The sequence below is a fragment of the Mesoplodon mirus genome, assembly GCF_964341445.2.
Source record: "Mesoplodon mirus genome assembly, chromosome: 15".
Lineage (NCBI taxonomy): Eukaryota > Metazoa > Chordata > Mammalia > Artiodactyla > Ziphiidae > Mesoplodon > Mesoplodon mirus.
Genome location: NC_138991.1, coordinates 67,637,430 through 67,652,131, shown reverse-complemented (window position 1 = coordinate 67,652,131; position 14,702 = coordinate 67,637,430). Strand labels below are relative to the sequence as shown.

The 14,702-nt window shown below is 51.3% G+C and overlaps 1 protein-coding gene across 1 annotated transcript in view; it reads right to left on the bottom strand.

Moving 5' to 3' along the window:
* Positions 1-14,702, bottom strand: part of SLC24A3 (solute carrier family 24 member 3) — a gene marked incomplete at its 5' end in the record, with an annotated part of 470,984 nt that overhangs the window by 397,530 nt on the left and 58,752 nt on the right. The window contains one exon of the mRNA XM_082644790.1: positions 3,877-4,005. Within this exon, the coding sequence (XP_082500916.1) occupies positions 3,877-4,005 (129 nt within the window). The remainder of the gene's footprint in view (positions 1-3,876; positions 4,006-14,702) is intronic.

Below are 14,702 nucleotides of genomic sequence, written 5' to 3'. Positions count from 1 at the left end.
GCTGGGCGTCTCGGGGGTGGACGATTTTGTGAATTCCTATTCTTGAAAACGCTTGAAACGACTGCAGTTGTGCAACGGAAGAGACAGATGGGATAAAGTAGTCCCAGGTCCGTTTCCCAGGTGAGGAAATGAACGTCTGCAAAGCAAGCCAGCCCCATCCCCCAACCGTTCTCAGGACCAGAACACAGGCCACCCCATCGCCAGCCTCCGAATCAACCTCACTCACACCCACGGCATCTCCAGCCAGGGGTTCCGAGAACACAGCCTGAGAAGCCCTGTGACGTCAGAGCAGCACTAGGCACACTTTACAACCAGAGCCCAATTAACTCCCATCTGTGACCCTGACACTGTTGCTCCCACGGCCAGCCTGGCCCCCAAACGCTCGGGTTCCCGTGTAAATGCTCAGCTTTCGGCACAGACAGAGCCCTGACACCACCCCTGTGAGCGCGCCCCGCTCGGCAACACCGTCACAAACAGGAAAGAGGCCGTCCCGATGGTTCGCCTCCCAGCCCCCCACAGGAGACTCTGGGAGCAGAACCCCACGTCGTCCCAGTACGGGTAACACCCACCACGGACAGGGTGCTCCGGCCTCTTCAGGGCAACTGGGCACCGTTTTGTGGCTTGGCCTTGGCTCACACCAGCTTGGTCCCCTCATCCTCCAGTGGGTTAGGGGTAGAGAAGATGAATACCGTTCCGTCTCAACTCAAAATCAGGATCTTCTGAGTGCTCTCAACTTCCTTCATAAAAGATCTGTTCAGTCAAGGGTAAGAAGCAGACTTCTGACAGCTTTCTGGAAAGAGCACCGAGGCAACAGGGTGACAATGTTTTGATGACGTTCTTTTTTGTTTTTTTCTTTTTTTTTTTGGCCTCATCGCGAGGCATGTGGGATCTTAGCTCCCCCAACCAGGGATCAAACCCGCACCCCCTGCACTGGAAGGCAGAGTCTTAACCACTGGACCACCGGGGAAGTCCCAATGACCTGATGACATTCTTATAGAAACAGAGGGCTCCTCAGAGGCACTGGGCTCAACAACACGGGGAGATCTTCTGTTACAAGATGGTGCTTGAGCCTCTCCACCCAGCGGGCCACTGCTCGGGCCTCGGCCGCCTGAGGACTGACCCAGACAGGCCACATCTGCCCATCCCCGAGAGGAGGGGCTGGAGAATGTATTCAGTTCCTTGATGCTCGTATGATGGAGGGACGGGTGCCCCCAGCAGACAGTGGGAAATTCGGGAGTGAGGTCCCACTGTGGACCCTCCATCCGCAGCACCAAGCTGGGTACACACGCCTGATGACATCACTCCCAACCCTCACAGCAGCCGCGAAAGGTCGGAATGATCATCTCTATCTCACAGAGAAGCATACAAAGGCTCAGAGAGTCTGACTCTCTTGCCCTCAGCTTCTCAGCCAAGATTCAAACCCACGTGAGTGCAACCCCAAGACCCAGGTAAGAGACGGGCTCTCGGATTTACATGTCCACTGCATGTCCTCAAGATGTTTGCAACGGAGCAGGAAAGACAGGAGAAACATTCAAAGACAAATGGACATTCTAGACCAGCCTGTCCAATGGACCTTTCTGCGATGGCGGAAATGTTCTATGTTCTGTGCTGTCCAGGAACCACACACAGCCACCGGCTATTTGATGTGTGGCTAGGGCAACGGAGAATCTGAATTTTTAATTGTATTTCATTTAAATTAATTTGAACTTAAGGGGCCGCTGAATGTCCATATCGATAGGACAGCGTAGTTAGAGATATTTTCTACCAAAAACATTCAGAAAACAGAACGGTCATAGGAGGCTTCATGCAGGACAGAGGCTCCAGGCAGGCCCTGGATGTACTAGGATTTGAACAGGACCCTTGTTTCAGGCATGATCATCTTCCCTGTACAATCTGGTTTGCAGTCAAGGACCCCAGGAATCAAGCCCAGTGCCCGTGGTCGTGGTCCACAGGTGAGGAAAGCAAGGACGCTCCTCCCACGTCCTTGTCCTTCTGGGAACTGCCTTATGCGGCAGCACGGGGAACTCTCGTTCGCCCGCCGCCACTGTCCTCCTGGAGACTCTCCTCTCCTCCTTGCCCTGTGCCCTCCCTGCCCACACCAGCAGGTGCTGGGCTCGAGCTCTCTTTAGAAACCTGGACATCTTCTGTTCTACTTGTGGGCTGAGTCATTCCTCTCCTGCCATGGCTTTCACGTGCTTTATTCTCTTACACCTGTCACCCTGGGCATGTCTTGAAACAGTAAACAGCACCACTCACAGAGAGACAGCTCCACCACCCCAGCACACAATCCCAGCTACAGGAAACAGAAGCCCTCCATCACCACTGGCCCTGCGCAGTGCTGGACCCCAATCCCGCAAGCAGGGCACCGTATCTGTCTGACTCCATTCTTTCCCATACAAAAGTACACCCAAGGCAACGGCTGGGCCCCCTAGTATTGAATCTCCTGTCTCTGACATCCCAGTCACCGCCTGCCTACTAGTGGCAGAGATGTTGACAAATCTTCGGCTGTAAGACCAGATCAGCAAACAGGGTTCCCGGCACAGCAATGACCTGCCCTTCAGGCCAGGCCCCTGCATGCCCAGCTCTCAGAAGACACGTGGCTCTGTCTGCACAGTGGGGCACTTGAAACCTCCGTCCCCAGTTTTCATTTCTAGCTCACGCAGCTGCCACATGCTTCACTCACTTCCAAGAGTATTCCTTCCAAGCATTAAAAACAGCCACAGGAACCCTTAAATTCTCTAGCTTAAGGCATATAGATCATGTAGGGTTGTAGGTTGTTTTTTGGCCGGGAGGGGGTAATCTATTTTTAGTTCTTCCAGCTGTGGGAAAGGGAACCTCTATCTACCTTCCCAAAAAAGCGCAGACACACAATTTCACCTTCCGTACTCCGAGGACTAAGGTTCTCTGGGCTGCAATGAAGATGGTGTATGTCCTTCTAAGATGACACTCAAAACGAGGCTGGCCTTTGCATCTGGGATCACTGTGTGGTCAAGCTCACCACACACCTGAGACCCAAGACCCCGCCAGGCAGGGAAGGAAGACCCCCCAAGGTCTGAGAACTCCATGTCAGGGTTGACAAAGTGGCCACAGGCCTGGTACATCCCACAGCTCGCGAGCTAAGAATGGTTTTAAAATTTTTAAAGGATTATAAAAATCTTTTAAAATATACTATAGACACAGTAACGAGTCTGCAAAGCCTAAAATATTGCTGTCCGGCCCTTCCCAGGACAAGGTTGCTGACCCCTGGTCTAAATGAGCAGGACCTCAGCCGTCCGGAGGGTACCTGCCGTTTCCTGAGCTGAGTCCTCATCATTCCAAGTCCTCTTCATCCCCCTATGTTAGTTTTCCCTTTAAGTTCAGAAACATCAGACATAAAATGTTCTGAGGAAAGGCACAATAGCTATCAAACATAATAGCTGATAAACAAACATTCACTTCTTCCAAGGAGCTCAACATCACAGTTAAGAATCTGGTTCAACACCTGTGCCTTTACTGTGACAGAAACAAGGCTCCGATTAACAACCAGCCAGAGAGGATTCCAGGCATCAAAGCGAAGACGCCACAGAACGTCCTCACCCATCCTGCTCCTGACTCAGTGTCCCCCTGGGTAGCACCAGCATCCACATTTGATAACGGTATTTTGACTCACCTTCTCCCCCACTGTCCGAGGGAGAGAAAACAGAGGCAGAAACACACTTGAATTGTCCCCTGGGATCTTGCCTTTGAGGGTCTTAGACACCTGCCCCTAAATATCCTCAGTCTCTCTGGATTAGAACTCAAAGGAAAAACACAGCATCCGGCTCATCCTGGGCTTCCACCAGAGAGAACGGCAGCCCAGCCTGCAGCACGAAGCCCCCAGCGCATCCACCGTCTTACCTGGTTCAGTGCAGTTCTTGCTGCTCCGCGGCCCTGCATCTTCTGAAGTCAGCGAGTCATTCACCTGCATTAACTTCCTCCCCACGGTCCACTGTCTGTCTTGCCCGATGAGGTCCATGAAGTCAAGGTCTGGGGAGAAAGAGGTCACAGCCACGCATCACTAACAGCTGGGTGTCACCTTTCCCCAGGCTGGGTGCCCAGCGCCTTCAGCCATCAGCACTCAGTCCGGCCGACACCCCTTAGACCTCCCACCACCGTCGCTCACCATCCTGCCCCTAGCTCCCAAGGGCTTCCTCGGCTCCTGGATCCTACTGGGTCCCACAGCGGCAGCCCTCAGCCAATGGCTGGGAGCGGGCCGTGTATAAACACCTCACGCTCCAGTGGGATGACTCTGAAGTGTGTGTTCTACCCTGAAATCCAGTTTTCTCCACTGGGATGACTCTCCAGGTGTCTACAAGGTGACTTTCCTGATAAAACACACTTTATTGGCCCCTGTCCTTCCCTGTCTTAATTCCTTGCACCCAATAACATGCTGAGAAATGTGGAACAACCAATTCTCCAGGTGAAAAAGTCCTGGTTTTGTATCCACTGGACAACTTCCATGGTGTAAACATTCCCATCATATCCAATCTCGAGCTACCAATGTGATCTCACTGAACGTGGACTTGGGAAAAAAGGGCACGGTTGGGTCCACTAAGTCAGGGTGACTGGCACCCCACCCACCAGCATCTACTCCTTGACCAGTACTTCCCTGCACCACCTCCCAAATACACCACCTGCCACTGAACACCTGCTCAGGATCTGCTTCTCGGGGTCACCCAGGCTAAGACACCACAACAACAGGCCCAGAGCCTGGGCCAGTGAACCCACATAACAAGATTTCAGTAAACACGAGATGAGAGCATGAACAAGGGGAAAGTCGATCACTGAATGCGTGACTAGGGCTGAGGTCTCCGGCTGAGATGACCATGGGGATGGAAGTGCCAGGAGAAAGAACAGAGACAGAAGGGGCCGTCGGGGGAGAATATGGTGGCTTTGCTTCAGACGTGTTGGATCTGAAGTGTCTGTGGACCATCCACAGGGCAGTGTGCTGCCCAGGCAATGTGGGTGCAGATACCGCAGGGCAGACAGCTAAGCTACACAGAACATCAGGAGAATCATAAGTAAATAGGGAAGAGTATGGCATGTGTACGGATGCAGTTTCCTAAAGAGAAGGGAATGGAAGAAGAAACCATGGGAAACTCAACATTCCTTCAAAGGGCAGGTAGAGTCAAAGCATTCAGCAAAAGATCATGAAAGGGAGGAAAAGAGCAAGGGAAGTGGTGTCACAGAAGGTAAGCAGAAAGAGAATTTCAAAAAGGAAAAAGTGGCCGATGGCCTTGACTGCCATGGACAAATCACGTAAGACAAATGCAAAGACACAACAGAGCGGGACCTCACAGGGTCACTGGGATGTGGAAACAGCAAGCACAGATGGCTCTTTCTAGTGGCTTGGAACTCAAGAAAGATGTGACATGAGGCTTTGGCTACCTCTCGAGTGTCTAGAGTTGCTGTGGTCAGAAAATGGATCTAAGAACAAGACAAGGTTCTAATTCATGGGCCCAGTGACCTTCACAAAAGGCCAGAGGGTGTGCCCCACCAAGCCACACCAGCACAGTGTTCTGAAATGGTCCATGAAGAGCTGAAGGTCATCATGCCCTTTCCTCTATTTCCATGGGGATTTTAGTTTCCTAAATGATGTCACTTTCATTATATAATTGGAACCTCCTGACAATGCTCAGGAAAGAAAGAGGGAGCCTGGGCACTGTCTCTTTGTCCACTGCTCTCTCTCTGATACCTAATCACTGCTGGCTCAGAGTAGGTACTCAGTAAGTATGTGTCAGAGTAACCATTCCCACTTTGTGGATGGATAAAGTAAAACTCATGGAAGTTTCTGGAAATCACAATGCTTGTAGGCGTCTCACCTAAAGCCAACAGGACACACAGTAACATCCACAGCTCACAAACTGAGGTCTTCCTCAGTCAGATGGAACCTGATCCACATGGAAAATTATCAAGTAGCTAATTACAACTTTTACACATTAGCTAGGACAGCCCCTAGGTTTATTCTCAAAAAAATATACAACGTGGGGCCCAACTAGAATAAACAATAACTTAAGACTCTGAAATACAGAAACCTACATGATGGCCAGATATATATATAGCCATAATTGTGAGGACAATCCCAAAGATATTTCAAGGTCAAAGCAAGGCATTTGTGTAGTCTTGTTCACCTGAATGGTTAATTCTTAGGATTAAGAACAGTGACAAGCAGAGAAAAAAACTGCAAAAAACTCATAAAGAAGGAATAAGGTCAGTTGCCTTAAAATTCAACAGGCAGACCTAAAATGTGAATATTACACCATATTATCATAAAGGGTCTAAGAGTGTGGAGAAGGACACCCCGTTTGTCTCAGGCTGGGTTTCCACAGAAGTAGCCCCTGAAGACAAGGATTTGAGCACAGGTGGTTTACATGGGGGGTGATCTCAGGAAGCACCCGTGGTGGGACAGGGCCAGGGAGCCAGCCAATGGAGGTGTGTTTCAAGTCCATTGCTAAAATGGGTGAACTAGCACTTGACCCCTCTGGAAATCTCTGGGGGCCAGGGTAGACATGCAACTCAGACACCCAAGGGGTGAGGGAGCTGGGGTATTTATCTACCTGCTCTTGGTCTGCCATGGGTTGAATGTAGGCTGTTCCCAGGGGACATTAATTCCCTGGCACTTCCAACCAAAGTGGGCTCTGGTACCCAGTAAAAGGCCTTAGATAATGAGACACAGGTGCTGAAAGTTGGACGATGCCCATGTGCACTGAAGACATGAGGACAAAGTGATGCGGGCAGGATGCTGATGGCATCTTCCAGCCTACACAAGACCAACAGATTGGCCGTTCTGCTCTTCTTGTAATGTGGGTTAAAGAAAAGTGCTCTGTGGTGCTGCAATCCTAACATTCAGGAAGATTCCAATGTGCGTTGTTTGTATAGTGGTGAGCATAGCTGCCTTCCAGGAAGATTCCAAAAATCTGCAAAGAAGCAAAAGCATCCCTTCCAGTGACTTGCAAAGTTCCTGCTTAGGCCAAATTTCCATGGTTCTGTAATTCCGAGAGAAAAGCTGATACCAATTAAGAGATATCAAAATAAAGCCAGCTATTGTAGCAGAAAATTAGAGGATTTTTTTACATGATGATTCAATAGCTTCAGGAATTAGAGGCTATTAAGGCAGCGCCTCTGGATTCCAAAACCTACAAACTTTTATCTCAAAAAATTATATATGACCACTGACCACTGATACAGATGTGGAGACCAGAGTCTGAGAAAATGAGGATGATGAAACCAGAGCACTGCGTTCACTTACTTCCCACTGAGAACAGTGTGACGATATTACACCCCATTCTCTTTGTCCTCACAAAACTGCTGGTGAGGGACTTCCCTGGTGGCGCAGTGGTTAAGAATCCACCTGCCAATGCAAGGGACACAGGTTCAAGCCCTGGTCCAGGAAGATCCCACATGCTGCAGAGCAACTAAGCCCGTGCGCCACAACTACTGAGCCTGTGCTCTAAAGACCGTGAGCCACAACTACTGAGCCTGCATGCCACAAGTACTGAGACCCATGCGCCTAAAGCTGGTGCTCCGCAACAGAAGCCACCGCAATGAGAAGCCTGCACACCACAACGAAGAGTAGCCCCCGCTCACCGCAACTAGAGAAATCCCGCCCAAAGCAATGAAGACCCAACGCAGACAAAAAAAAGTCGAAAGAAAAAAGCAAAACTGCTGGTAAGGTAGGAAAGGGCAGTTGCTTCTCAGGTCAACTTACCTCTGGAGTAAATAAGTCAGAGTAGAAGTGATCTGCCTGAACTCGGAACCCACCCATGGCCACATCCACTGCCAGTTAATAATCATCATGACAGCCATTTATTGAGTGTCTATTATGCGAAGAACTTGCCACTTTTCGCCATGTTTCATCTTAACATCTTATTTTGAACTATTAACTCTACTTGCAAATAAGGAAACCGAAGCACAAAAGAGGTTAAAAGACTTGCCCAAGGTCACACAGCAAGCAAAGCGGAGCAGAATGGGAATTTGACCAGGATCTGACCAGGTCTAGTGACCCCAAAAGCCACATTCTTGGTAGATCCCTGCAGAGGATGAAATCCATCTGGCCATATTACTCAGCTATAGCAAGACAGATCCACAATGCAGCCTGCACCTTATACTAGATGAGGGGCGGAGACAGTCTCACTGGACCTACTTCCCCCGGAAACTATTAGGAACAGTGGCAAGTCAGGAGTATCACCCCGTGAAAGCATCACACACACAAAAGAAAACGGTCCTGAAACCCCACTGGATGCAGGATGCTCAGCTGAGCGTGGATTTCTCAGAGACTCAGCTGGCCCCTTGGTCACAACATGGAGGGTTACAGTCTTGGATTTAGGGAGGAGTGGGTGGGAAGTGGGGAAGGCAGAGGGGATTGGGGGAGGCGCCCGCTGCTCTCCCCTCATCACCCCCCGCTTCCCTGGACTTCTTGGCTCAGCAGGGGCTGCTCCTCGACGCTACACTTGAGCAATGTCAATAAAAGCCCTTGGCCCCCATCCACCGCGTGCCTGGCTCCGCCTGCCAGGCCCTGGAAGTGGCGAGCTGGTCTAATTACTCAGGGAGGGGGTGGGGGCGGTGATGAGGGAGGCAGCGGGCTCACATGTCACATGTCACCAGCTCCGAGCAGGGCGGCAGGGGTGGGCCGTGGAGATAGCGCGGGGTGCCTGCTGGAGGGGAAGAGGTTCTCAACTTGAGACTCAAGCACACGCACTAAGGAAGGAGAGAGTGTGAGGCTGGGAGCCAAGTTTCCATTACAGAGCTGTGCCCTCGTCCTCTCTTGCTCTCTCCCTCCCTCTCTCTCTCTCTCTCTGTCTCTCTGTCTCCCTGTCCCTTTCCACCTCCCCATGACCAGGGCTTGGAAAGCCCAAGGCTTTCTGACCCCAAGAATGGATTTCCTTCGGTGCCCCATGTCCCAGCTTCACCCTAAGACTAACATGCTTTCTCCCATGTGCACCCTCGTCCCACATAGGGTCCCAGGCCCAGCGGAGAGGTGGAGCTGCCACCCTCTGAGGAGGGGAGGACCCCCTTCAGATGAGGGTCTGCAGACAGGCAGGTTTGCTTCAGCAGCATCAGAATTGTGCCCCTGCCCGTGTGCTCGCAGCCATCCTGCACCTTCTCACTCCGCGCTACCCCCGGAGTTTCGCCCATTTCACTGATGGAGTAAAGCAGCGAGCTGGGACTCAAGCCCAGATCTGACTCCAAAGCCCAGCTGTGCGTGTCCCACCTCATCCCAGAGCTCAGGAACCCAGGGGAAGTGGCCTCCTGGGGTCAGCAGGCCCCCTTGCAGGGTCGTGTTAGCTCTCCCCTCCCCCAGATCTGGAACCCAGCATTTCTTCTTGAAAACTGGGATGGAGAGAACCACCCAGAGGATCAGGGCAGCAGGTGAGGAAACTGAGTCTTGCAGAGCCTAATGCAACCCTGAGGACAGAAGGTCCAGAAAACTCAGTGAACAGAACAAGTGACAGAGCCCATGGCGGCAGGACTGGCTGCAGCCCTCAGGCCGGCTCAGGCTCAGGGTGCTCAGCAGGGCTATAAATACCCCACCCTGCTGTTTACACAGCTGTCCCCACTCTGGGCGCCCCGGGTCTTCACCCCCGGGTCAGAGGGCGGGTTTGCATCAGCCTGCAGCCCTGAGACCGCCTTCTGCAGACTCTCCAGCAAACGAGTGGGGCGCAGCTGCCCCTCCAGCGCCCTCTCCCTACGGCCACCATCCTGACCCCCCACCCGCCGAGGTTCTCACCCTCTGTGGGTGAACAGGGGAGGAGGGCAGGGCTGGCCCTTGCTTGTGGATCTTCACACGGATTCTCCAGCTGGAGGAAAAGTGTGGCTCTGAGTGGTTCTGGGTCCTTGGAAAGGAGCACAGACTGTGGAGAGGCTGTGAGCTCTCCAAACTGGCCAGGAGAGGAAGAAGCCGGAGGCTGAACGTCCTGGGCACTGGGTCCCTCCACAGCCTCAAAGCTTCCAGAAAGACAGAGAAGGGCAGATCCAGAGAACTCGAAGCTGCGGGGAGGCCATAGACTCCAGGTAAACCTCTCCTCTCTCTGCATCTACATGCCCTGCCCAGCGGGTCCCCCATCTCCTGCCCTCCGGCTGCGCCATGGCGATGACAAGCCGCAGCTCTCAGGCTGCACTTAAACCGCATCCCAGTATCAAGGCGCCGTACCTCCACTCAAGAGGAAAACCCTATGGAAGGTTGAGGTTTCTCGGTCCCTCTAATGGGAAGAGGGAACAGTAACCCCTGGCCACCTGCACACAGATATGGGCCCTTCCGCCGATGCCCGCCCTCTGCAGGGCTCCTGCACAGAGCGCAAGGTCAGCAGCAGCAAGAGCATCTCCTGCGGGCTGGTGAGAAACGCAGCGCCCAGCCGCGGAGCGGGACTCTGCACAGAGCACAGTGGAGTCTGAGCTGCTGCTCCCAGGCCCCAGGAAACAGCTTCAAGTGTTATTTGCCGAAAGACGATGTTTCTAAGCTCAAGAGGCAGAGAGAGGCTGCACGGAGTAGGCAGAGGGTCCCTGCCCAGCACTGCTGGGGTCCCGATGGAGAACGGGAGCAGGAGGCTGGGGCTCTGGGTCATGCTGTGGACCAAGTGCTGTCCAGTCGTGTCCTGCGTCCGAGGAGGCCGGTCCCATGACCCGTCCCCGTGCAAACCCTCCCACGGGAGGGAACGGGCCGCCCAAGAAATCCTGACTGCTGCTGTGCCCCCCCTTCCCTCCTGACACCAACCCTCACAGCCCAGGCCACACACCCTCCCCAGGACACAGAGGCCGGCGGAGCCCATGACAGAGTAGCCTTGGGAACAAGGGCAGCCCAAGGCACTCAACCCAAAGGCGAGAGTCCCAAGTGGCCCCGGATGCAGGTTCTGCCATGGCTGTCGGGCAAAACAAGGCAGGTCTGCTTGTGAGACTTGGAGGCTGAGGTGGGGGAGCCCAGAGAGACCCCGGCCGCTCCCAGGGAGAACCCCTTCCTCCACTCAGCCTTCCTGACCTTCCAGGACGTCCCCTCAGCACAAGGCCCCAGAGCTACTTCTCCTTCAGAGCTCGCATCACAGATGGACTCATCACTGACTGTCTCCGCTGCTCCCCCCGCCCTGCGACCCCCACCTGTCCCAGGCCCCAGGAGACCCAGGCTGTCTGGGCTTTTCTCCTCCCTGTGCCCCTCCCCCACACCCCTGCCTGAAACCCGGTGGGTGTCCAACAGCCACAGTGTCACAGCGCTTGCCTCAAGGTGGGGCTGGGTAGTCATTGCCCATTTCCCAGGAAAGACCCCTACGTCTTCCCTCAGGGGTCATGCCCCTTGATTTGAGGCTAAGTTTAAATGACAGGCCTGGGAATTTTAGTGGCAAACCTAAAACAGAATCCAAGCGCTCAGGGTTCCCGGACAAAACTGTTTGCATTATATAGTCTTGCTATTCAAAGTGTGGCCCCTGGACCAGCCACATGAGCCTCCCCTGGGAGCTTGTTAGAAATGCGGCATCAGACCCCCCGTGTGAGACTCTGCATTTAAACAGATGACTTGTGTGCACAGTAGGGTCCAGGCAGTTCTGCGGCCAGTGCTGGACTGGGTGTTTCTCTTCCCGTTTGTTCACAGACCTCAGTCGCTGAGCACCTTCAAGTTCCCAGGACAGCGCTCTGCTGGATCTCTCCACCTGTAAGTCCTGTCCCCAGGGAGCAGGAAGGTCCCCCCTTGCTGAGCACAAGCCCCTGCAGGAGGCGTGCTCCGGCATCCAGGGAGCTGGCTGGCCGCCCTGAGACGCTTCCCTCCTGCATCTGCCTCGAAAGCCGTGAGAAGACCAGGTCCCGGCAGCCAGGTTTCAGAGCTTCCTCTTTTCCAAACAGCTCCATCTTTCTTCACTGCCCTACTAACTAAAGCAAATGGGTGTGTTCCAAGGACCCTGGGGACTGGGCTTCTGGTCTCAGGACTTCGCCATCTTGGGCATCTGGTGACTTGGGATTCTAGGGCCAGATCTGTCCCTAGCTGTGGGCTGTTGGGAAGTTGAATCCCTTTAACTCCGTTGCTGCATCTGAAAACTGAAGGGCTTGAATAATCTGACCACTGAAGTCCTTGAGCTTGGATTTTAAAAGAAATCTCGGGTAGAGTTGGGTACCCCAGGAGGCTGGGCTATATGACTTACTGAAGAGTGGGAAGAAAATACGAGAACCCCCACGTCTGTATCGCGTGCCAATCTTATTACATATTTAATATTTATAATGCAGGCTGACAACAGCACCACCACCGAGCCCACGTGCCAGCATGCCCCGTAATTAATGTAATAGAAGGGCACTGTCACCCAGGGTAGGCGAGGGGCCTGAAGGCAGAGCGCAGGGTGGATGTGGGGCCCTCCGGGCTCACTTGCTCTCAGAGTGTCCGGCATAGGGCCCTTTACGTGTACTCAGTGGAGCAGATTTGCAGATATTATCTGAGACAGTAAAATCTTTACAACACTATTTTGAAATGAGATGGGGGCAGGATCATGCAATCTTCTTCTACCATACGGATGTTCACCGACTATCTTTTGGCAAAGAAGTCTTTTAAACTGTTTGAACTTAAAGTTTTTTAAGTTCAAAAAAATTCTTTGAACTTAAAGATGAATTACACATTTCTCTCTTACAATAAGACAACTGCTACAAATATGCCCACCTTTTCTGAGAAGACATTGTGGCCACCAGCTAAGGATGCACCTAGCAGGTATATTCAGAACACACACACACACCCTTCAAGGTGACATTTTAACAACCAGGTGAAAAAGCACCTACTTTCCTTAAGAAATTTGTTTTATGAAGAGAACATTTTGAAAACAAATATCAAGAAATTGTGTTGGGCTTCCCTGGTGGTGCAGTGGTTGAGAGTCCGCCTGCCGATGCAGGGGACACAGGTTCGTGCCCCGGTCCGGGAAGATCCCACGTGCCGCAGAGCGGCTGGGCCCGTGAGCCACGGCCGCTGAGCCTGCGCGTCTGGAGCCTGTGCTCAGCAACGGGAGAGGCCACAACAGAGAGAGGCCCGCTTACCGCAAAAAAAAAAAAAAAAAAAAGAAATTGTGTTAACCTCCAAAATTGACAGAAATTAGTGTCTAAAGCAATCATATTTTCCACTTTAAAACATGGAAGCAGAATTATGTCACCTGATGAAAAACATTCCACACACAAAGAGTTTCAATGAGTTCTGAATCCATTTGTTAAAAATATGTAAATTCAACACCTTCTGAAAAGTAGCATGATTAATTGATTGAAACCAGGAAAAATGGGGAAATGTGAACAAAAGTTTTTGCATAATTGGTGGGTGAAATTGCAAAATTAATGTCTTGATTTAGTAGGTATGGTCTATGATGCTTTTCTTCCATTTGGATCTGTGTATCTTGGTGAATTATCTATTTCAGTTAGGACAGCCATTAAATGTCAACATTGAACTGAACCTTAAATGAAAATAAACAGACTTCCAACTGGCTGTTCCTCAAAATATGGAACTAATATTTTCAAAAATGATTTAAATATATTCAATTATGTTGTCCTCAGTAAAACAGTACTCACAGACCATAACAATATTAATAATTATAATACTCCAGTAAAATTGAAATGTTTTGCTCTATTAATAAAATCTTTATTTTCTTCCTCTTATGTTTCTTGATATATAAAAGTCAGGGGTAGATCCATGTTTTATAGGGCCTAAAGCTTATGTAATGTTGAGGTCTCTCTTTTCTTTTATTATTTTTTAAATTTTTTTAAAGTTTTTTGTCTGGCCACACACCTTGTGGGATCTTAGTTCCCCGACCAGGAATTGAACCTGGGCCCTCGGCAGTGAGAGCACGGAGCCCTAACCACTGGACCACCAGGGAATTCCCTCTTTCAAACAGAAAAATTTACAAAGTTAGATACAAGGCTTAAATATGTGTATACATAATATATATTACAATATTAATTATGCACAATTTCTAAATAAATATCCATTCTCCAATAGTTTGGAGATAGCAGCTTCAGATGACACATGCTGTTCCAACACCTGTATACGTTTCTTATTTCTTCCATTAGACTGTAAGCTGCCTGACACCAATTTTTTATTGGCCCCCAGTACTTGCATAGAGGAGGGATTCAATACATCTCCATCAGGAAATTAATTTTTTTAACTAAACTGGAGTGTGGTGCCTGCACCCCTCCCTGCCGACATCCCTTCTGCCCTAATTTGAATCAACCTCAGAATTTCCTTGGGAAACGACCCCTCCCCCATACCCTGTCTACCTGGTCTGAGCGGAGCATCACTCACTCATTCGCTAAGGGCCTGGCCAATCAAAGCCCCATATCCTGAAGGTCATGATGATTGGTTCCTGGGTGTGTCTGTAACTGAGACAAGCCAATCAAAACAGAGCTCCCAGGAGAGAGCCTAGCCCACTCTCTCCCAGTGAGCTTGAAACTGGAAGGAGGGCATGGATGCTGGGAGTCCAGGAATGCAGCCAGCACGGAAAGGTGAGCAGAGCCAAACCCAGAGCTTTCTTTCCTCTGCAAGGGGTTCAAGTACAGGCTGCAAGGAGGAAGGTTGGCCCCTGATGGTGGAGGTACAGAGTCTGTGCAACACCCCCCGCCGCCAAATACCCAGAGGCCGGCCCAGGCAAACAAGGGAAACCCTCAAATGTCACTGTGAAATTGTAGTAATGATTTAGATTGCAGTGCAGCATTTGCCACGTTGGGAGGCGTCCTGGTTTGCGTTT